This window comes from Geotrypetes seraphini, chromosome 1, assembly GCF_902459505.1.
Source record: "Geotrypetes seraphini chromosome 1, aGeoSer1.1, whole genome shotgun sequence".
NCBI lineage: Eukaryota > Metazoa > Chordata > Amphibia > Gymnophiona > Dermophiidae > Geotrypetes > Geotrypetes seraphini.
This window is the reverse complement of record NC_047084.1, coordinates 396,182,169-396,205,295: the sequence shown is the minus strand read 5'-3', so window position 1 is coordinate 396,205,295 and position 23,127 is coordinate 396,182,169. Positions and strand designations below refer to the sequence as shown.

Genomic DNA, 23,127 nt, shown 5'->3' with positions numbered 1-23,127 from the left:
TTCTGGCCAGCTGCCTCCTCCCAGCCGCATCTCTTCTCACAAAGCCGCAGCCATGATTCCTACACGTGGTCTGCGGCTGATCCAGAAGCTTAGAGGGAAGGCATCCGGGTCAGCCGCAGGCAGCATGCAAGAGCCGCTGCTCGTAGCCTTGTGAAGAGAAATGGGGCCGGCAGGAGGGAGACAGCCAGAAGCCGGGGACTAGGCAGTAATGTAAATAAAATAAAAATTTCTGATTGATACAGTGTCTGGTACAGCAATGATAACACCTATATGTTCTCATATAGTGTATAGCAGAGTTTCTCAACTTCAAGCCAACAACTATCCCCTGTTCCGCTCCTGACCCCACCCCCATAATAATAGTACTAATTGTAATGCAATGTCTTCCATTCATTTTTCATATATGCACAATATAACCTTATTAATATATAATGGTAACCACAAAATTAAAAAAAACACAATACACACTGTACGCAGAGAAAATGTTAATTATCATTTATATTTTTTCAAAGAGGTCAAGGCAGATGACTTTAAAATATGCAATGTCACCTCAGGAACAGCTATAAAGAAGGATGACAGATATTATGCAAAATATAGACAGCAGATATAAATTCTCAAAACTGACATATTTCGATCACTAAGTTGAAAATAAAATCATTTTTCCTACTTTTGTTGTCTGATGATTTCATGAGTGTCTGGTTGCACTTTCTTCTGACTGTGCATCCAATAGACATCTTTAAGAAGGGATCAAGGGGTAACCCGGGAAACTACAGGCCTGTGAGCTTGACCTCGGTTCCAGGGAAGATGATGGAAGCAATGGTAAAGGACACAATATGCGAATACATAGAAAACAATGGACAACTGAAGGCGAGCCAACATGGCTTCTGCAAGGGAAGGTCATGCCTCACGAACTTGCTGTACTTCTTTGAGGGAATAAACAGCCAGATGGATAAGGGGGAATCCATAGACATCATTTACCTTGACTTCCAAAAAGCCTTCGACAAGGTACCTCACGAACGGCTACTTAAAAAGCTGTGGTACCACGGGGTGCAAGGGGATATCTACCGATGGATCAAACACTGGTTGGCGGGCAGGAAGCAGAGGGTTGGAGTAAAAGGCCAATACTCAGACTGGCAATGGGTCACGAGCGGAGTTCCGCAGGGGTCAGTGCTGGGACCTCTACTGTTCAATATATTTATTAACGATCTGGAGGCAGGGACAAAATGTGAGGTTATCAAATTTGCTGATGACACCAAACTCTGCAGCAGGGTTAGAAACACGGAAGACTGTGAAGACCTGCAAAGGGACCTAACGAAACTGGAAGACTGGGCAAAAAAGTGGCAAATGAGTTTTAACATAGAAAAATGCAAGGTCATGCATGTAGGGAAAAAGAACCCGATGTTCAGCTACAAAATGGGGGGAACACTGCTAGGGGTGAGTAACCTTGAAAGGGACCTGGGGGTGATGGTCGACACATCACTGAAACCATCGGCGCAATGTGCGACAGCCTCAAAGAAAGCAAACAGAATGCTGGGCATCATCAAAAAAGGTATTACAACCAGGACGAAGGAAGTCATCATGCCGTTGTATCGCGCAATGGTGCGCCCGCACCTGGAGTACTGTGTTCAATACTGGTCACCGTACCTCAAGAAGGACATGGCGGTACTCGAGGGAGTGCAGAGGAGGGCGACTAAACTAATAAATGGTATGGAAAATTTTTCATACGCTGACAGGTTAAAAATGCTGGGGCTGTTCTCCCTGGAGAAGAGGAGACTTAGAGGGGACATGATAGAAACCTTCAAAATCCTTAAGGGCATAGAGAGAGTAAATAAGGACAGATTCTTCAAACTGAGGGGAGCCACGAGCACTAGGGGTCACTCGGAGAAATTGAAAGGGGACAGGTTTAGAACAAATGCTAGAAAATTCTTTTTTACGCAGAGGGTGGTGGACACATGGAACGCGCTTCCGGAGGAAGTGATAGGCCAGAACTCTGTACAGGGGTTCAAGAAGGGTTTGGATAGGTTCCTGGAGGATAAAGGGATAGAGGGGTACAGATAGAACTTGAGGTAGGTTATAAAAGTGGTCAGAAACCACTTCCCAGGTCGCAGACCTGATGGGCCGCCGCGGGAGCGGACCGCTGGGCGAGATGGACCTCGGTCTGACCCAGTGGAGGCAACTTCTTATGTTCTTATGTTCTTATGTTCTTATGTTCTGCCTCCTGCAGCTTCTTCTCCTTCAGACCTCATGCCCTTCCCAACCAACATCTTTCTTTGCCCCTCCATGAGTCCAACTTTTCTTCCTCTCTCCTCCACCCCCATTGGCAACATGTCTCCTTCTCTCTCTCATTGTCCATCTATCTTTCTCACATTCGGTCCCTTGCTGCAAAGTGGGAAAAAAGAGAAAGAGAGAGATCTAGGGTGCATCTCTCCCACCCCCTCTATTGCCACATCCAACATTTCTCTCTCTCTCTCATCCCCTGGATCATGTGCAGTATTTTTCACCATGCCCACCAACCCCATGCTCATTTCTCCTTGTATCACCGTCCTCCAGCACCATGCCACATCTCTTCCTCCATCACTATGTCCAAAATCCCCACCCTTATATCCTCTTCAATCTGTCCCTCTGTTCCCTCTCTACCACCATAGCCAACATTTCTCCCTCTCATCCTTCTCTTCCCCATACATCTTTACTTCAATCCTCTCTCTCTATGCCCAACAATTTTTCTTTTTCTTCCTTTCCCCATGTGTACCATCTCGTTCCCTCTCATGCACACACTCATGCCCAACAATTCTCCCATGTTAGTGCTTCCTTCCTCCCTCCTTTCTGTGTACCATGTTCATACCCCCTCCCTTCCTTCTGTGTCCCGAGTTTGTGCCCCCTCCCTGCTTTCCAGCCTTTGTCCCAAATTCCCCCCTTTCTCCCTTTGTCTCAAGATCATGTCCCCTCTCTCTCTTACTTGCTACAATGTGTTTGCTCCTTTCAGGGTTGGCCAACTCGGCTGATCCTTCCTGCCTTCAGCAGCACAGGGACGTGTCTCAGGCAGCAGTTTTTATATGCTGCACATGGCTGATCCACAAGCCTTCCCTCAGATGTCAGCTCTGAAGTTGGAGAGAAGGCTTCTGGGTCAGCCGTGTGCAGCGTGCAAAAGCTGGTGCCCAGGACGCATCCCTGTGTGGCTGAAGGCCGAAAGGAGCAGCCCTGAAGGAGGTTACTGGGCTCTTCCACTGACCTGGAGGGCTTCCCTTTGATGTCAGCTCTGATATTGGAGGGAAGCCTTTTTGGGTCAGTTTCGGCAGATGGGGGAATTGAGGAAGGAGGGCATGGAATCCATGGTGGTGGCAACACTTCAGCTGAGGGGGAGGGCAGGAAGGAGGGTATAAGTACCACATGTTGAGAAACTTTGGTGTATAGTGTATAAAAGCTAGGCACACTGTATAGAATCATGTTTAGCACTGCTTAAGTGGCATTAGGCACAGATAGGCATTCTAATAGATAGGCACACCCTATTGATACCAGGGTTTTCTTGGCCTAAATGCCTAAGATTAAGTTGTGTGCACAGCGGCACATATGCTATAATAGTGCACTTAACTCAGAAACATGCCCTCAATCTATCCCTAACCATGCCTTCTTTTAGATAGGCGCTATGGACAAGGTGCCTCGCCTACCAAGTTAGGTGCATAACTTTCAATTAAAGTCTATTATAAGGTGTTAAGTGCCAATTTGGCTTAGTAATCAATTAAGATAGGTGCCTACATTGGTGAGGCATGCCAATATAGGTGCCTAACTTTAATAAGACTTTATAGAATTTGGGGGTAAGAGGATAAATTTATAAAACGTTTTAATGTGTAAAAGTTGATTTAGATCTGGAAAAAATCTTTTATAAAATTTCCTCAAGAGTAGTAACAAGTGCATGCACTTGTTCCTTGGGGAATAACCACATTTTATTTTTTTAAATACTCAGGTACACATGTGTACATCAGGTGTAAATGTTTATGTTAGTATTTATGTGCTACAGCAGCTGGTTCCAGAAGCTTATTTTAAGTTCATAAAAATTTATATTGGAAAAAATTGGAAATATAAAAGTGAAAAACTCCCACATCCAATAAAAGTGGAGGTAATCTACATAAAAACAAGCACCTTCTAAAAGCACCTTTTAAAAACAAGCTCCTTCTGTAATTTTGCACATAGACTTTTTCTTATACAATTCTTCTCCACAGGGAAGGGGTAAAACACGGACCTTACAGACCTCGCGGATCTAAAACCGCACATCCTTAAAAATCTTTAGTCTCTGGCTCTGACAGACCGCTATGACATTTTAGTCGTTGACGGATCCTAATGCTTTTCCCTCCCTATGCTGAGACTAGCGGCAAAACTTTTGCCCTGAGGTCGGTGCCACTTTTAGTCTTAGCATAGGGAGGGAAAAGCATTAGGATCTATCAGCGACTAAAATGTCATAGAGGTCTGTCAGAGACAGAGATTAAAAGTAGCGCGGACCTCAGATTTTTATGGATGTGCATTGTGCAGTTCAGATCTGTGAGGTCCGCGAGGTCAGATGCACTGCAGACCTTTACACACATTTTTACCCCCCCCCCCCCAAACCCAGCTATTTGCCATCCAGTGTCATATTGCGGGGGCTCTCAGAATCAGTGCGGAGGGAGAGATCTGGAGGAAGGGACAATCGGGCTAATTAGCAAAAGCCACGGTGCGCCTCCTCCCTCCTTAGCCATTAGGGAAGGTAGAGCCAGGGGCCTGAGCTGCAAGGAAAGCGGTAGAATAAGGTAAAACAAGCTAAAAGGTGGGCTTGTCAATGCACGGACCTCAGATTTTTAAGGACATGCGGTTTTAGATCCGCGAGGTCCGCATTTTACCCCTTCCCACAGGCTTCTGAAAGCAGTACAAAAATCTTCAGTATGCTATAATTGCATATTACATAACAAGATAATGCTAAATTAAGTATTGCATTTTATCATCCTATAACATGAGTAAGATTAAAATAAATGATTTACCATATCCCCTGGAGTTTGTGTTGCTCTCACTTTCCCAATGTCTCCTCCAATACAAAACTTCTCCCTGTGTTTGGTTAGCAACAAGGAAGACTTAAAAGACATGTTACAGCTTGGACAGTGCAGAAAATCCATCATCTGTTTTGTTGAAGTACCTCCAAATCACTCTTTAAAGATTTCCTCTTGGAAGTATTTTCTGAGACCAGTAAACATTTCAGCTACAAGAATTTCAGTATAATTCTGAAGTCCATTGTTTTCATTTAATGACTGGTGGGCATTGTTTTCTTCAGTTTTCAGAGCACAGGCTTTTGGGAGTACTGTTTCTTGAAGAATACTTAAAGTAAATGGAAATAATAATAAATAAAAAAAAGTTTGATTATGTCTTCAATAAACTTTTTTGATCTTGAGAAGGAATTCCGATCTGACAGCCAGATAAACTAAAGCAGTTTCTCCTGCTTCTGCTACTTCTGTTGCTTGTCTTGTTTGCGTTAGCTGGCAACCGTATTTGTGTGTATATAGTATTTCATAACCGTTCCCAGCTGTCCTGTCTTTTTTTTTTTTTAAACAACTTTATTGTTATCTGAATTATATAAACATTAAACACATACTGGTGGAACATACGTTGAATTAATTGTAAAGAACTGTATGCATTGGTGATTCTTTCCGAACACATTAGTTTCTTATCTTGTTGTATATATATTTTATTTATTTAGTATGGCCTAGATATCAACAGAATGCTTATGTGAGAAGCCCAAAAAGGTGTGTTTTATAAAGGCAAAACAGCACCTACCGGTATGTGTTTTTATAAAATATGCTCCCACATCCAGTTCCACAAACATGTAAAATTGATTAAGAATCCATTTATATTTCCTCTGCAAATTTTATAAAACATGCACAAACATTTCAACTCCACACCTCCTCACCCTCAGGTATATATTTTCCATGTGTATTTTACACACTCATGCAATCACTCTGTCTTAAAAAGCTTCTTGGGGTAATTTTATAAAGGTTCAAAGAACAGCCTTCTATGATATTATCCTATGGTGTATGTGCACATAAGAGGTCTGACAATTAAGGGCTCCTTTTATGAAGCCGCATTCAAGTTTCAAGTTTATTTAAAAAAAAAAATTTAACTGCTTAATCAAATTTCTAAGCGGTGTACAATACAAAATTTACATAAAAACAGATTAAAAGTCAGGGATACTAGATAATAATAGCGGTTTAACACTAATTTGCCGGCCGCGCTAGACGCTACCGCCTCCTCTTGAGGCTAGCACAGGGGTTAGCACACACTAAAAATGTGCGTGCGATAAAGCTACTACTATATATTTTACTTTTGATACTTTGATATTTTCTTAAATAAATAATCAGAAATGTAAGCAGAAAATATCAAAGTATCAAAAGCAACATATCAAAATATCAAAAGTAGCAAACTTACCAAAAAAAATATCAATTGAAAGCTTTTCACATATGCGGTGATTGGGTGGTGAGTCCTTCAAAAAGGATTTCATTCCTAGAAGGGCTCCGAGTCTCTGAGCATATGTTATAAACTAATAAATAGATATGTTCTAAGTTTCTCATTTTCAGACAAGGGATCCCTAATTTAAGCTCTGTTGTTTTTTGATCCCATTCCCTGGCACAAACATTTCTTGACTTACTCTGCAACTTTATGCAGGGAATAAGTAATGGCATCGATCAGGTGGGATACCACTTTCTCATATAATGAACAACAGGCTAATGATTTGCTGGCATCATTTAATTTGTTCACACCAGAAGAACGGGGGTGGGGTGGGAAATACCCACTGCTTGGGATAATTTGGAAGCGTTGCAAAAGCGCATTGTTAGGGCATAGTAACATAGTAACATAGTAGATGACGGCAGATAAAGACCCGAATGGTCCATCCAGTCTGCCCAACCTGATTCAATTTAAATTTTTACATTTTTCTTCTTAGCTATTTCTGGGCAAGAATCCAAAGCTTTACCCTGTACTGTGCTTGGGTTCCAACTGCCAAAATCTCTGTGCGCCAAAAGACTCATACGTCTTCTGGCGCAAGCCTCCTATCATTTTCGTCGCCCTCCTCTGGACCGCCTCAAGTCTTCTTAAGTCCTTCGCCAGATACGGTCTCCAAAATTGAACACAATACTCCAAGTGGGGTCTTACCAATTACCTGTACAGGGGCATCAACACCTTCTTCCTTCTACTGACTATGCCTCTCTTTATACAGTCCAGCATCCTTTTGGCAGCAGCCACTGCCTTGTCACACTGTTTTTTCACCTTTAGATCTTCGGACACTATCACCCCACGGTCCCTCTCCCCGTCCGTGCATATCAGCTTCTCTCCTCCCAGCATATACAGTTCCTTCCTATTATTAATCCCCAAATGCATTACTCTGCATTTCTTTGCATTGAATTTTAGTTGCCAGGCATTAGACCATTCCTCTAACTTTTGCAGATCCTTTTTCATATTTTCCACTCCCTCTTCGGTGTCTACACTGTTACAAATCTTGGTATCATCTGCAAAAAGGCACACTTTTCCTTCTAACCCTTCAGCAATGTCACTCACAAACATATTGAACAGGATTGGCCCCAGCACTGATCCCTGAAGGACTCACTACTCACCTTTCCTTCCTTCGAGCGACTTCCATTAACCACCACCCTCTGGCGTCTGTCCGACAGCCAGTTTCTGACCCAGTTCACCACTTTGGGTCCTAATTTCAGCCCTTCAAGTTTGTTCAACAGCCTCCTATGAGGCTTTGCTGAAATCCAAGTAAATTACATCTAGCATATGGCCTCGATCCAGCTCTCTGGTCACCCAATCAAAAAAATTCAATCAGGTTCGTTTGGCACGATTTACCTTTTGTAAAGCCATGTTGCCTCGGATCCTGTAACCCATTAGATTCAAGGAAGTACACTATCCTTTCTTTCAGCAAAACTTCCATTATTTTTCCAACAACTGTAGTTTCCTGCTTCATCCCTGTGACCACTTTTATGAATAGGGACCACATCCGCTCTCCTCCAATCCCCAGGAATCACTCCCGTCTCCAGAGATTTGTTGAACAAGTCTTTAATAGGACTCGCTAGAACCTCTCTGAGCTCCCTTAGTATCCTGGGATGGATCTCGTCTGGTCCCATCGCTTTGTCCACCTTCAGATTTTCAAGTTGCTCATAAACACCCTCCTCCGTGAACGGCGCAGAATCTACTCCATTTTCTCATGTAACTTTGTTAAACAATCTCGGTTCTTCTCCAGGATTTTCTTCTGTGAACACAGAACAGAAATATTTGTTTAGTACATTCGTTTTCTCCTCATCACTTTCCACATATTGGTTCCCAGCATCTTTTAGCCTAGCAATTCCATTTTTCATCTTCCTCCTTTCACTAATATATCTGAAAAAATTTTTGTCTCCCTTTTTTACATTTTTAGCCATTTGTTCTTCTGCCTGTGCTTTCGCCAGACGTATCTCTCTCTTGGCTTCTTTCAGTTTCACCCTGTAGTCCTTTCTGCTCTCCTCTTCTTGGTTTTTTTTATATTTCACGAAATCCAGCTCTTTTGCCTTTATTTTCTCAGCCACTAGATTGGAAAACCATATCGGCTTCCTTTTCCTCTTGTTTTTATTGATTTTCTTCACATAAAGGTCCATAGCCATTTTTATCGCTCCTTTCAGCTTAGACCACTGTCTTTCCACTTCTCTTATGTCCTCCCATCCTAACAGCTCTTTCTCCCATAGCATTAAAGTCCGTACGTTTGAAATCTAGGACTTTAAGTATTGTGCGGCCGCTCTCCACTTTAGCCGATATATCAAACCAAACCGTTTGATGATCGCTACTTCCCAGGTGAGCACCCACTCAAACATTAGAGATACTCTCTCCAATTGTGAGAACCAGATCCAATATCGCTTTTTCCCTTCTGGGTTCCGTCACCATTTGTCTGAGCAGAGCCTCTTGAAAGGCATCCACAACCTCCCTACTTCTTTCCGATTCTGCAGACGGAACATTCCAGTCCGCATCCAGCAGGTTGAAATCTCCCAACAGCAGAACCTCCTCTTTCCTTCCAAACTTTTGGATATCCACAATCAGATCCTTATCAATTTGCTGCGATTGAGTTGGAGGTCTGTAGACTACACCCACGTAGATAGAAGTTCCATCTTCCCTTTTCAGAACAATCCATATCGCTTCTTCCTCTCCCCAGGTCCCTTGCATTTCGGTCGCTTGGATATTGATCTTTACATAGAGAGCTACTCCTCCACCTTTTTGACCATCTCTGTCCTTCCTAAAAAGATTATATCCCGGTATGTATGCGTCCCATCCATGTGATTCACTGAACCATGTCTCTGTGATAGCGACAATATCTAGATCTGCCTCTAACATCAGGGCTTGCAGATCATGAACTTTGTTGCTTAGACTGCGAGCATTTGTGGTCATCGCTTTCCAGCTATTTTTCAGCGATAATCTCCTTTTTCGTATGGATTTTTGTTTCGTTTCACTTTCCGTTGCAATACTAAGAAATGAGTTGCTGATATTGTTTATGTTGAAGTCTTTACTACTATCACATCTTTTCTTTTGCCGGGGGTGGTCTCTATAATTGTCCTTCGTACATACACCTAGAAAAATATTGTCTAAATATCTCTGCAAGGTTTCTTTTTCCTGCTGTAGTAATATGTAGCCCATCAATATAGCTTCTTGTCCTTCCATGTATTTCCCCATCCTCCTATGTACATGAAGCCTTCTTGATGACACCAGGCTTTGAGCCATCTATTAAAGTCCTCTGTGTTTTTCACTCTTTGCTCTCCCTTTCCATATGCAGGCAGTATTTCAGAAAAAGCTAAAGTGTTTACAAAAGGTTTCACGCCCTCACCAAGCTCCTGAAAAGCTTTCTGTGCTGCAAGTGTGGTGTTGTTGGCCAGGTCATTTGTTCCCAGATGGATGACAACATCAGTGTTAAAATCCTTAGTTTCTTCCTTAATTATAGTCTGTATTTGCCTGGAAACTCCTGGTAGCTAAGGATCCTGGAAGACAGTTCACTATTTTGGTCTCCTCGCCTTGTGTTCCAAAGTTAATGTCTCTGATGATGGAATCCCCCAACAGTAATAGTTTTCTGTTTTTGGCCTTTTTATTTGTGCTTAGGGTGTGCTTGCTCTCTTGAGTTACCTTCATTGGTTCCAGTCCCACCTCCCTTCTGTTTTCTTGAGTATCGCAGTGCACTAGTAGAGCGAAGGAATGCTGTAGAGGTAATATTTGTGAAGGTGGATGTTTCTGTGTTACATGTCGCAGTCTTCCTGAGCCTACTTTGACCCATTTATTCCTGGGCGGTTTTATTCTTTGAGGTAGAGGTGGTAAGTTGGTATGATTTTGTGGAGTGATGAAAGCTGCTTTAATTGTATTCAATTCCTGTTTAAGTTTGCAGAGCTCCTCCTTAATACTAGCAAGTTGAAGACAGATGGGGCAAGCCTTAAGCCTCCAAATAGTATGTCTTGGAATTAAAGCACCACAGTGATTGCATAGAATAAAGGTCATCTTGATTGGTTGTGAAGTGACTTGATTTGAGTAGTCCTGATTATTTGGGTCTCTATATATGGTGGGACTATAAGTCTTACCCTTATTCCTATGAAGAGGAAGAGAAAATAAGATTTAACAGAGGAAAGAGAAGGGTTTATTTTTTTGTGCTTTTTTGGGTTTTTTTAAAGTAAGAAACAGGAAGGAGAAGAGAAATTAAGCAAATATAATGCTGAAAACCAGTGAAAAGAGCAGAATATGAAATGTTGAGCAACTTATCTTATTGAAGTTCACAGGGCAGCCTTGTTCACAGCACTGTCCCAAAGATAATGCACTTAACCTTAGAAGTAAAACAGAGCCCCTCCCTTCTCCACCTAATCGGCAGACACAATGGCTAAAAACTATTAAGTCAGAAATATAGGCTCTATACCACCTAAAACACAGTATTTTAAACAGAAATGCAGGTTCTATAACAAATCAGTGGCTACCCTAAAACATAGGATTTATAACAGGATTTTCCCTACTTTAGTCACTATGAGCCACAGGCACCAAGATTTAATTAGAGTTAATAAAGTCTTACCCTTATTCCTATGAAGAGGAAGAGGAAATAAAATTTAACAGAGGAAAGAGAAGGGTTTATTTTTTTGTGCTTTTTTATTTTGTTTTTTTAAATAAGAAACAGGGAGGAGAAGAGAAATTAAGCAGATATAATACTGAAAACCAGTGAAAAAAGCAGAATATGAAATGTTGAGCAACTTATCTTATTGAAGTTCACAGGGCAGCCTTGTTCACAGCACTTCATGCTGCAACTCTTGCAGAATACTGCTGGTTAAAGCGTATCCCTCATAGGTTAAACATGAGAACAGAACCCAGGCTTTCTCTAGATAACACCATGTTTCTGGACAAATGAAATGCGATACTTAATAAATGTTCATTGGATTTAATGCTTTTGATTATTGAAATCACCAAGTCCAAATTTGAACAATACAAAGGCAATTACCAGCAGCATTTTTCATCCCTAGAAACCAGCACTCCTGTTGACACATTTAGGGCCGGATTCTGTATAGAACGCCTGGTCTCAGAAGCCACCTATGCGGCTTCTGAGAATTGCATATGGGCGTCCTATATAGAATCACATCTGTCCTCACGGGCAGACGCCTAAGCCTGCCTAAACCACGATTCTCTAACTGGTATCGATATCACAGGTGCCAGTAAGACAATCGGATTGCCACTGAACTGATCACAGCAAGGGAATCTCCCTGCCACAATCAGTTTAGCTGCTGTGGCAGAGAATCTATCGCCCCACAAAGCTACTGGCAGGAGGGATGCTAGTCTCTCCTGCCGGAACCCCCAAATGTCCGCCACCTACCCCCACCCCTGAATGTCCATAGCAGGAGGAGTACCCAATCCCTCCTGCCACCAACCCAAGGGATGCCCAGTCTCTCCTGCTGGAACCCCCCCCCCCTCCTAAAGATCATCGAGAGGAGAGATACCCAGTCCCTCCTGCTGGAACCCCCCTGAAGGGCATGCCCCCAAGCCCACCCAGAACCCACAGTACCTTTTTAAGTTGGCTGAATGGAGGGATGCTTCCTCCCTCTGGCCAGCAGGCCCGCCTCCACTGAATGGCAGGCTTGCCCCTTCCCAGTGCCTCATGGGATGCACTGGGAGAGGGGTCTAAGGCCCTGATTGGCCCAGGCGCTTAAAGTCCCTCCCTTAGGAGGGGCCTTAGGTGCCTGGGCCAACCTGAATGTTAGGCCCCCTCCTAGTGCATTCTGGGATACACTGGGAGTAGCCTAAGACTTCGATTGGCCAGATCCTTTAGACCACTCTGATAGAGAATCTCCCTGCCGTGATCAGTTTAGCAGCTCCAACAGGGATCCTGTTCTCCCCTCCCTTGAAGACTACCGGCAGGAGAGATGCCCAGTCCCGTCTGCCAGAACCCCCGAATGTCTGCCCCCCCATGAATATCCATGGCAGGAGGAGTGACCAATTCCTCCTGCCACCACCCCCAAGATATCCCCAGCAGAGGGATGCTCATTCCTTCTTGCCGCCGCCCCCTCCCCTCGAAAAACATCCCCCAGCAGTCCCTCCTGCCGGAACCCCCCTGATGCGGCCACGTCTATTTGAAATGTAGGCCAACATTTTGCTGGCCTACATTTCAGGTGCCTATCATGGCCCTATGGCCGCCTAAGCTCACCTAAGGCTACTTCTGGGTGAAACCATGCCCATGCCTAGCCTTGAGCAAGCTTAAGTGGCCCTACGCACCCCCCTAGGCTCACAAAGATGCCTCCAATGTAGGCAGCCTGCCTCTGGATTTTTTTTTAACGTGTGTCCCGATTGGCTGGTTAGACAGTGGTAGGATGCCTATCGCCACCAACAATTGGGACGCCATTTATAGTTTGCTCCTTAGTGTGCAATTACAGGACTTTAACCATAAAATTGATGTTTTCAGGACTGAATTAAAAAAGATGAAAGTGAAAAAATTAAATAGAGATGCAACAGACTATGCGAAAGGATTCATGTATATATCGATGGATAAGTCCCAAGGCAGCAGACACAGTAAACATCCTACATACACTCAAACATTGTGTGATACCTCTGACACTAGAACCCAGAATAAACATTTTTTGTCATGAACTCAGAAATCCAACATCACAGGGCCAACATGTCAAAAAGTACACAGAACCTAGCTAGTGTATCTAACGTATTTAATCCGTCTCACAGACCTTTGAGTGTAACGGAGTTATCAGTATTAAACAAAGGGCTTTCATGATACTTTAGACACAAGAATCTCGCTATACAAGTTTGTTCGAAAGTGCAAGTTGAGACATTATTATCAAGATGTTTCTTGTCATTGGGATATTCAGTTTAAAACAAAATCATTGTGGTGTCCCCTGGACCTATTGATCTTCATATCCAAGTTTTTGAACAATTAGTTGAGAGGGACATTCAATTTCTAGAATTACCTAGTACACGACTTCAATCTAATCTGACCAGAAACAGCAACAAGCTCTTGCTCAGTTAGCCATGGATGATAAGCCCGCTGACAAGGGTGGTGGTATCATCGTTATGGACACCAATATATACACCCATGAGGCAATTTAATAGATGTCATCTCACACATACTATTGCGAGCCCTTGAATCTGGAGTTATCAGTGATGAGGATTTCAAGTTTTTAAGTTGTAAATACCCCAAGATTCCGGTCATTTACTTTGTTCCAAAGATTCATAAATCATTAGTGACTAGTTGTATCTGGAATTGGTTCAGTATTGGAACCTCTATCAAAATTTATTGATTCACACATTAAACATGAGGTACCTAAGATCACATCCTATGTAAAAGACACTGCAAGCATGATTAACTTTCTAAGTGATATACAGGATGTTCCTTCAAATTCTATGTTAATAACAATGGCTATTTCAGCATTGTACATGATCATACCACAACAATCTGCAATTGATATTATCTGACAACATCTGGTGAAGCTTGATCTCTCTTTGGAACAGGTAGAATTTTTGGTTCAACTTGCCAAAATAGCTCTTAATATGAATTTCTTTCAGTTTGAAATGTAGGCCAACATTTTGCTGGCCTACATTTCAGGTGCTTATCATGGCCCTATGGCCGCCTAAGCTCATCTAAAGCTACTTCTGGGTGAAACTCCTCAAGCAAATAAAAGGATCAGCATTGGTTACCAAAATGACTACGGTCATCATTTGTCTATACGTTTCTTGTTTTAAAGAAAAGTTTCTGTACCCTTCAAATTTTTCAGCATTTTTTGTTTTGGAAGAGATATATTGATGACATTTTTGCTATATGCACTATCTAAGCTGACAAATATTTTTGATTGGCTTAATATTTGTGATCCTAATTTACAGTTTTCATCTCAAACACACAGTAAGCAGTTGTCTTTTTTAGACATTTTGATTACTCTTGAAAGTGACACATTTAGCACTACGATCTACAGAAAAAGTTCTGCTAGGAATAATCTGTTGAGATTTAACAGTTTTCATCCACGCCATCTAAGGAACAACATTCCGACTGGTAAATTTTTGTGCCTAAAACATCTATGTTCATCCTTAAAGCTGAAAATATGAGGAGTATATTTATTGAGAGAGGTTATCCTGCATCAGTAATTAAAAGAGCCCTATATGCTAAACACTGTGTTGTTACAATCTCAAAATCAAGTGGAAGATTCCCCATTAGTTTGTGTTTTGCCAAGCGTTCCAGGTCAAATGCATTATTAAGTCACATTTGAGTATCTTCCAATATCACCCCATGTTTCAGGACCCCCCCCCCCCCCCCGGTTTGCTTTTGCTAAGGGACCAAATTTAAAGCAACTTCTAATGTGATTGCAGTTCATAGTAGATTTAGGGGTCATCGCCATTAAGGGCAGTAGCCACCGTTCTTGTGGACATTGCAAAATATAGCAGTTTAATGCTGCACTTGGTGATCTGAATGTCCTTAAATGGGTCAGCAATGTGATACCAGAGGCATTGTATATGGGCATTCAGTTGAGGCACCCCCTAAAGAAACGGCTTGGACTCCTTGCAGACACATGAAAGCTAAGTTTTCCTTTGCTTTTTTAAAATAGAGGAGGAAACTGCTACTGATGTAGACTGTTAAGTCACAACGATTTTTAACGGACATTATGATTTCTTTAATTCTGGATTTGCACATGACACTTTATGATTGCATCTTTTTCTATTAAAAAAACACTTTTGCACTTGAGAAAAGTTTTCAGGATGATAGAAGGTGATGTGCCTACGTGCAGTGGATATATCCAGGTGAACTCCTTATGGTATTATGAGGAAGTTCACATGAACTGATTAGTCATCCTGTTTAAACTATATTTAAACTAAATTAAATTAGATTCTATTTATATAGTAGTTTTTCATGTGCAAAGAAGGAATATAGAGAACCAGAAGCAGATATTTTGAACTGATTGTTATACGGGATTGACCCCTCCTTAAAAATTTTTCTTTGAGTTTTTGACATTTTTGGTTGTGTATGTAATGCCTGTGTCCTTTTCAGTATGTGGGGCAGACCACCAGAAGCATTAAAACATGCACTGGGTATATGAACAAGTGTATAGGACAAGGGTATATGAAGCGCCTTTAGTACAACTTCTTTGAGGGAGTAAACAGATGGATACACAAGGGTGACCCAGTCGACATTGTATATCTGGATTTTCAGAAGGCTTTTGACAAGGTTCCACATGAACCGCTACTTCAAAAAATTGTGAGCTATGGAATCGAGGGTGAAATACTCACGTGGATTAAAAATTGGCTGGCGGATAGGAAACAGAGTGGGAGTAAATGGACAATACTCGGACTGGAAAAGTGTCACCAGTGGAGATATGTGTTTGAGTTCTGCTTACATTTCTGGTTATGTATTTAAGAAAATATCAAAGTATCAAAAGCAAAATATCAAATTAAAATCTTTTCACATATGTGGTGATTGGATGGTAAGTCCTTCAATAGGGATTTCATTCCTAGAAGAACTCCAAGTCTCTGAGCATATGTCATCAAGTCCTGAATTACCAAGCAAGCCCTGCCATTTGATGACTCCCATTATTTCTCCTTTTCTTCCCTGCAGGCCTTCTGGCATCTGTCAACTCCACCTCCCCCCCCCCCCCCCCGCCCCTCATACCTTGTAAACCTTTCAGTTTGGCACCAGCAATGAGCAATGACACATTCTCACTGCTAACATCTGCTCAGATCCTTCCCTCTGATCCTTCCCTCACTGCTTCAGCGTCGGAGGAGAGGAAAGGGGCAGGCGAGGAGCACAGAAACAAACTTTTCAGCGGGCCAGCGCGAGGGGAAAGCCGACAAACCAGCAGAGAGCCAGGGGCAGGCGAGAGGTAGCTCTGCCCACCCCCACCGCGTCAGCGGCTTCAGCCCAGACTCCCCCTTAAGAGGGGGCGATCCGTGGCGAGGGCTCACTGCTTCAGCGTCGGAGGAGAGGAAAGGGGCAGGCGAGGAGCACAGAAACAAACTTTTCAGCGGGCCAGCGCGAGGGGAAAGCCGACAAACCAGCAGAGAGCCAGGGGCAGGCGAGAGGTAGCTCCGCCCACCCCCACCGCGTCAGCGGCTTCAGCCCAGACTCCCCCTTAAGAGGGGGCGAGCCAACGGCGCGCGGCCGTTCGGCGCGCGGCGAAGGCGAGCGGCAAAGGCGCTTGCCTTAGCGAGAGCGCCTTTGCGAAGGAGCCTAAAGAAGGAGCCCAGGCAGCACAGCAGCGATATCTAACAATTATATCACAGGTACTTCCCCTCTTCTCACTTCTCATTTCTCTTTCTCTTTCTACTCTTTCAGCTAGCTGCGCGCCGGGCACAATCCTTTCACACCGTGGGACATAGGAAAGAGAAAGGAGCAATGGAGGATGTGGGAACCCAGCTGAGCTACCCAGTATACTGCATCGGATGCCATATGTATGACTACCTCCCCTCCGGGAGGCAGGCATACATATGCGGTCGATGCCAGGAACTGGATAGCCTGAAACAGGAGGTCGGGAGACTGCAGGTTAGAGTCCAGGAGCTGGAGGGACTCTGCACCATGGAGGAGCAATGCTGGGAAACTGAAGACACCACCAGAGAGAGCCACATCGCGGAACAAGTTAGGGAACTCGAGGAGTTCATTGAGGAGGCCTGCAGGATGGTGGAGGCACGAGAACACCAACACACCAGGAGAGAACCGACAGTTGGACGACAGGAACCACCAGACACCATGGGAATAGGACCTTGCGGAGGACCTGGGCAGACAGAGGAGGAGGAGACCCATCAGAGCCAGGAGAATGGACTAGTGCACTGTACAGATGACACAGACCTGAGACCAGGGGCGGAGACACAGCTGAACCCAGAGGACGGACAAATGGAATGCACATATGACACAGATCTGAGACCAGAGAGACAGTTGAAGAAGGGGAGATCAGCTATCGTGGTTGGAGACTCAATCCTGAGAGGAGTAGACAGTCACACAGCCGGAGGGAGAGAGGACAGACTGGTAACATGTCTCCCGGGGGCAAGAACAAAGGACATCATCAACAATATCGAGAGGATCCTGGAGGGAGCCGAGACGGAGGACACAGCAGTAGTGATCCACATCGGAACTAATGACATCAGCAGGAGAAGCTTCAACAGGACTACACTAACTGACCAGTTCAGCATCCTGGGGAGGAAACTGAGACTAAGGGCAAGGAGGACAGCCTTCTCAGAGATCCTGCCAGTACCAAGAGCGGACACAAGGAGACAGAGCGAACTACAAGCAATTAACGCTTGGCTGAGGAGATGGTGCGATGAGGAGGGATTCCACTTTGTTAGGAACTGGACTACTTTCTTGGGGAAGAACAAGCTCTACAGAAGAGATGGACTGCACCTTAGCACAGCTGGGACGAGGATGCTGGCACGCAACGTCCAGAACGTCATAGACTTGGCTTTAAACTGAAGAAAAGGGGAAAGCCGATAGTCGATCTGACCTCGACACATCGGACATCAGTACCTGACAAGGATACTGACCTGGGACATAGTAAAGGAGGACTTGGGACTGAGTGTGTATGTTTTGAAAAAGGACCTAAGGACGCATTGCAGGGACCGAGGGCACAAATGGAACTCGTAAGCGGCACCAACACAGAACAACAGGAGCCAGAGGGGCAAAGACTTTGTGAAATAGAGCCCAGAACTGAGTGGGAATTAAGAGAACAAGAGGTGCAGGGGATACAGGCTGAGGACGTCACAGACACACAGCAGCAGGAGGAGGATGAAGCTCGGGGGCTGGCAAACCATGAGGAGGACTGCAGGAGTACCAAAACACGAGGTAAGCAAAAAGAGAGGGCAAAAAACTGGGTCTTAAACTGCCTGTACACAAATGCTAGGAGCCTGAGGGCCAAAATGGGAGAACTAGAAATCACTGCCAGCAAAAAGGACCTAGACATAATTGGAGTTACAGAAACGTGGTGGACTGAGGAAAATCAATGGGATGTGGCCATACCAGGGTACAAACTATACAGGAGAGACAGGGCACATAAAAAGGGTGGAGGAATAGCGCTGTACATAAAAGACTCCATACCTTCAACCAGGATAGAAACAACAGTACGGGCGGATGGCTTGGAATCACTATGGGTTAAGCTACAGGGAGGAACTGGGGCAGACATTAAATTGGGTTTGTACTACCGCCCACCTGGACAACCTGAAGAAATCGACCAGGACCTGGAGGCGGAACTAAGGCAGGTATGCAGAAGCGGAAATGTGGTGGTGATGGGGGACTTCAACTATCCTGGGATAGACTGGAGTATTGGGCACTCAAACTGCGCAAGAGAGACCAATTTCATAGAGGTCACGAGGGACTGTTTCATGGAGCAACTGGTTACGGAACCAACACGGGGTGACGCCACTCTTGACCTAATCTTCAACGGACTAGGGGGGCCAGCAAAGGAGGTGACAGTATTAGCCCCGATAGGTAACAGTGATCACAACACGATCCAGTGCAGGCTAGAAATTGGATCATCAAAAGGGAAAAGATCCACAACAACGGCACTCAACTTCAAAAAAGGAAATTATGAAGCCATGAGGGAAATGGTGGGAAAGAAACTCAAAGGCAACATAGAGAAGATGGAATCCGTAGAAAAAGCCTGGACCTTACTCAAGGGGACTGTGCACGAAGCGCAAAACCTGTGCATCCCCAAGTTCAGGAAAGGGTGCAAAAAAAATAGAACAAAACACCCAGTGTGGATAACAAATGCAGTGAAGGAGATAAGCGACAAGAAAGCATCGTTCAGAAAATGGAAAAAAGACCAAACAGAGGAGAACCAAAAAGTGCACAAAGAACACCAGAAGGAGTGTCACCGAGTGGTTAGAAAAGCAAAAAGAGAATACGAAGAGAGACTGGCAGAGGAAGCAACAAACTTCAAGTCGTTCTTCAGATACGTCAAGGGGAAGCAACCGGCAAGAGAAGAAGTGGGACCACTGGATGATGGAGATAGAAAGGGAGTAGTAAAAGAAGAGAAAGAGATAGCTGACAGGTTAAATGAGTTCTTCACGTCAGTCTTCACGGTGGAGAATACAACCAACATTCCGGAACCCGAGGAGATCGCAATAGGAAACCAAGATGATAAACTGGTCAATTTAGAGGTAAGCCAAGAAGATGTACTCAGGCAGATAGACAGACTAAAGAGCGACAAATCGCCAGGTCCGGACGGCATTCACCCAAGGGTACTCAAGGAACTAAAAAACGAAATAGTGGAGCCACTTCGACAGATATACAGCCTATCCTTAAAAACTGGAGAGATCCCGGAGGATTGGAAAATAGCAAATGTAACGCCCATCTTCAAGAAGGGCTCAAGGGGCGACCCAGGAAACTACAGGCCGGTGAGCCTGACCTCAGTCCCGGGAAAGATGATGGAGGCACTAATTAAAGACAGCATCTGTGAACACACCGAAAAAAATGGGCAACTAAAACCGAGTCAACATGGCTTCTGCAAAGGCAGGTCATGCCTCACCAACTTATTGTACTTCTTTGAGGGGGTGAACAACCAGGTGGATAAAGGGGAATCTATAGACATCATTTACCTTGACTTCCAAAAAGCCTTCGACAAGGTACCACACGAGAGACTGCTTAAGAAGATATGGAACCATGGGGTGCAAGGGGAGGTCCACCGATGGATCAGAAACTGGCTGGCAAACAGGAAGCAGAGGGTTGGAGTAAAGGGCCATTACTCAGGCTGGAAAGGGGTCACGAGCGGAGTTCCGCAGGGGTCGGTGCTAGGACCGCTCCTGTTCAATATTTACATAAACGACCTAGAGGCGGGAACCAAGTGTGAGGTCATTAAATTTGCAGATGACACCAAACTATACAGCAGGGCTCAAAACAGGGAAGACTGCGAAGATCTCCAAAAGGATCTAACGCAGCTGGAAAAGTGGGCCGAAAAGTGGCAAATGAGCTTTAACATAGGGAAATGCAAGGTCATGCACGTGGGGAAAAAGAACCCGATGTTCACGTATAGAATGGGGGGAACACCGCTAGGGGTCAGTAACCTGGAGAGAGACCTGGGAGTGATGGTAGACGCAACACTGAAGGCATCGGCGCAGTGCGCCACAGCCTCAAAGAAAGCAAACAGAATGTTGGGTATCATTAAGAAGGGTATTACGACCAGGACGAAGGAAGTCATCATGCCGCTGTATCGTGCAATGGTACGGCCTCATCTGGAGTACTGTGTCCAGTACTGGTCGCCGTACCTCAAGAAGGACATGGCAGTACTTGAGGGAGTACAGAGAAGAGCGACTAAACTGATAAAGGGAATGGAAAATCTCCCATATACCGACAGATTGAAGCAGTTGGGACTTTTCTCACTAGAAAAGCGGAGACTTAGAGGAGACATGATAGAAACCTTCAAGATCCTGAAGGGCATAGAAAAAGTAGACAGGGACAGATTTTTCAAATTAAGGGGCACCACAAGTACAAGGGGGCACTCGGAGAAATTGAAAGGGGACAGGTTTAAAACAAATGCTAGGAAGTTCTTTTTCACTCAGAGGGTGGTGGATACATGGAACGCGCTCCCAGAGGCTGTTGTAGGCAGCAAAACATTAAATGGTTTCAAAGAAGGTTTGGATAGATTCCTTGAAGAAAAAGGGATTGAAGGGTATAGATAGGTATAGATCACTTCTCAGGCGATGGGCCTGATGGGCCACCGCGGGAGCGGACCGCTGGGCAGGATGGACCTATGGTCTGACTCAGCGGAGGCAACTTCTTATGTTCTTATGATCCAAATTCCTGTTTCCACATAGGCAGGACTAATCTGGGCCAGCATTAACAGCTAGTATGAGCTGCTGCTCACTGCTGGCAAAGAACTGAAATATTTACAATGCAGGGGGTAGTTGGGGGTAGAGTTCAGCAATGCCTGAACCCCTGCAGAGATGCCAGGTGGAGGTGGTTGGGAAGAGCTGGATTCTTATGCCCACCCACTTTTGGCTTTAGCCCACCCAAAATTGTGTGTCTAGGTATACCACTGCTCTTTCCTATAGGCATCACTTCACACTTACATTAAATGTCATGTGCCATTTGAATGCTCAGTCTTGTATTCTGGAAAGCTCCTGTATTATTCACAATCTTCTTGTAATTTAGCAGCTTTGAATGACTTTGTGTCATCAGCAAATTTAATCACCTCACTCTCTATTCCCTGTTTTAGATCATCTTGTAAATATGTTAAAAAGCAGGATCCCAGCTCAGACCGCCGCAAAACCACACTCTTTTTTTTTTATTACTTATTTGGCAATTTAAATACAGGTACTAAGTAATTACAAGTTAATACTTGCATAAGAAATGTAGAAAAAACATGTAGAAGAAAATACAATTAAGGGGAAAAAAACCCCTCATTCTCAGACCACAAAAGATGAAGGAGTGGATCTAGAAATCATGAGAAGAGCAAAAGGCTAATAAGGCATTAAACTGAACATATATCCACTGTCCAATATTCTAACATTATTAAACTATTGATGTCAATGTCCAACTGGATAATTTCTTCGGAGCCAATATTCAGTGCTATGTAGATGGCTGGGAGTGGCTCCCGGCCATCTAAATAGCACATAGCTGGCTATCCGCTGATATTTAGAGGGGGATAGCTGGCTATCTCATGCTGAATACCCTGCTTAGTGGATTGGCTGGTGACCAGCTATGTCGTGCAACATAACCGGTCACCGCCAATATTAAGTGGCATTGAAAATCTGGTATTGTTGTGGACTGCAGGAGATTGCCAGCGATTTCCTATAGTCTGAATATTGGGCAGTTCATGTCTGAGAAGGTCTCCAAATGATGAGGCGCAGAAAAAAAAACATATTTTAAACCCACATATTTAACTAGACATTTGCAAGCACAAGCTTACAAAAAGAAGCTCCCAATGTCTCTTTTCTTAGAGCTAGAAAGGCTTTCCTTCTATCTTGTATGGTTTTAGTCACATTTGAGTACATCCATATTTTTTGACCACAAAATAGGAGTTTAAAACTCCTTAAAAAAAACCCACAGCTTAAGAACAGCATTTAAGTCCTGTTCAAAAATAAAGGATGCCAACATAGGTCTCCTACAAAGCCGCAGTAGAAGTTTCTACCGCAAGCCAGCAAGGTACCGTATTTTCACGTAGATAACGCGCACCCGTGTAAAACGCGCACACGGGTATAGCGCGCGGGAAACACAAATCTATGTAAATAAATTTTTATATACCGCGCTCACGGGTATACCACGCATGCCGCCCCGACTCTCCTCTGGCTGCTCTGACTCTCCTCTGGCTGCCCCGACTCTCCTTTCACCCGCCCCGACTTTCCTTTCGCTGCCCCGACTCTCCGTTCGCTGCCCCGACTCTCCTCTGGCTGCCCCCCCTTGAAGACCTGTCCCCCCTTGAAGGTCTGCCTGTCCCCCCTTGAAGTCCTGTCCCCATCCTGAAAGCCTGATGCCCCCCCCCGACGCCTGATTCATCATCCGGAAGGACCGCTCGCACTCCCACCGCTCGCACTCCCACCCTGATGGACCGCTCGCACTCCCACCCGAAGAACCGCTCGCACCCCCACAGCCTCCCCCCTCCCCCATGGAGAAGCTGTCTACCTTGTTTCCGGATGCCAGTGAGCCCAGCTGCTTCCTCTGCCGGCGGTCCCGCC

General features: G+C 44.4%; 1 protein-coding gene across 2 annotated transcripts in view; it reads right to left on the bottom strand.

Annotated features, from left to right (window-relative positions):
* LOC117347239 (coiled-coil domain-containing protein 17-like) overlaps positions 1-5,462 on the bottom strand; it is a 488,260-nt gene extending 482,798 nt beyond the window's left edge. For both annotated transcript variants that reach the window (XM_033917895.1, XM_033917903.1), the window contains exon 1: positions 5,004-5,462. In XM_033917895.1, coding sequence (XP_033773786.1) covers positions 5,004-5,138 — 135 coding nt within the window. In that variant the 5' untranslated portion in view covers positions 5,139-5,462. The remainder of the gene's footprint in view (positions 1-5,003) is intronic.
* Between the last annotated feature and the right edge of the window lie 17,665 nt (positions 5,463-23,127).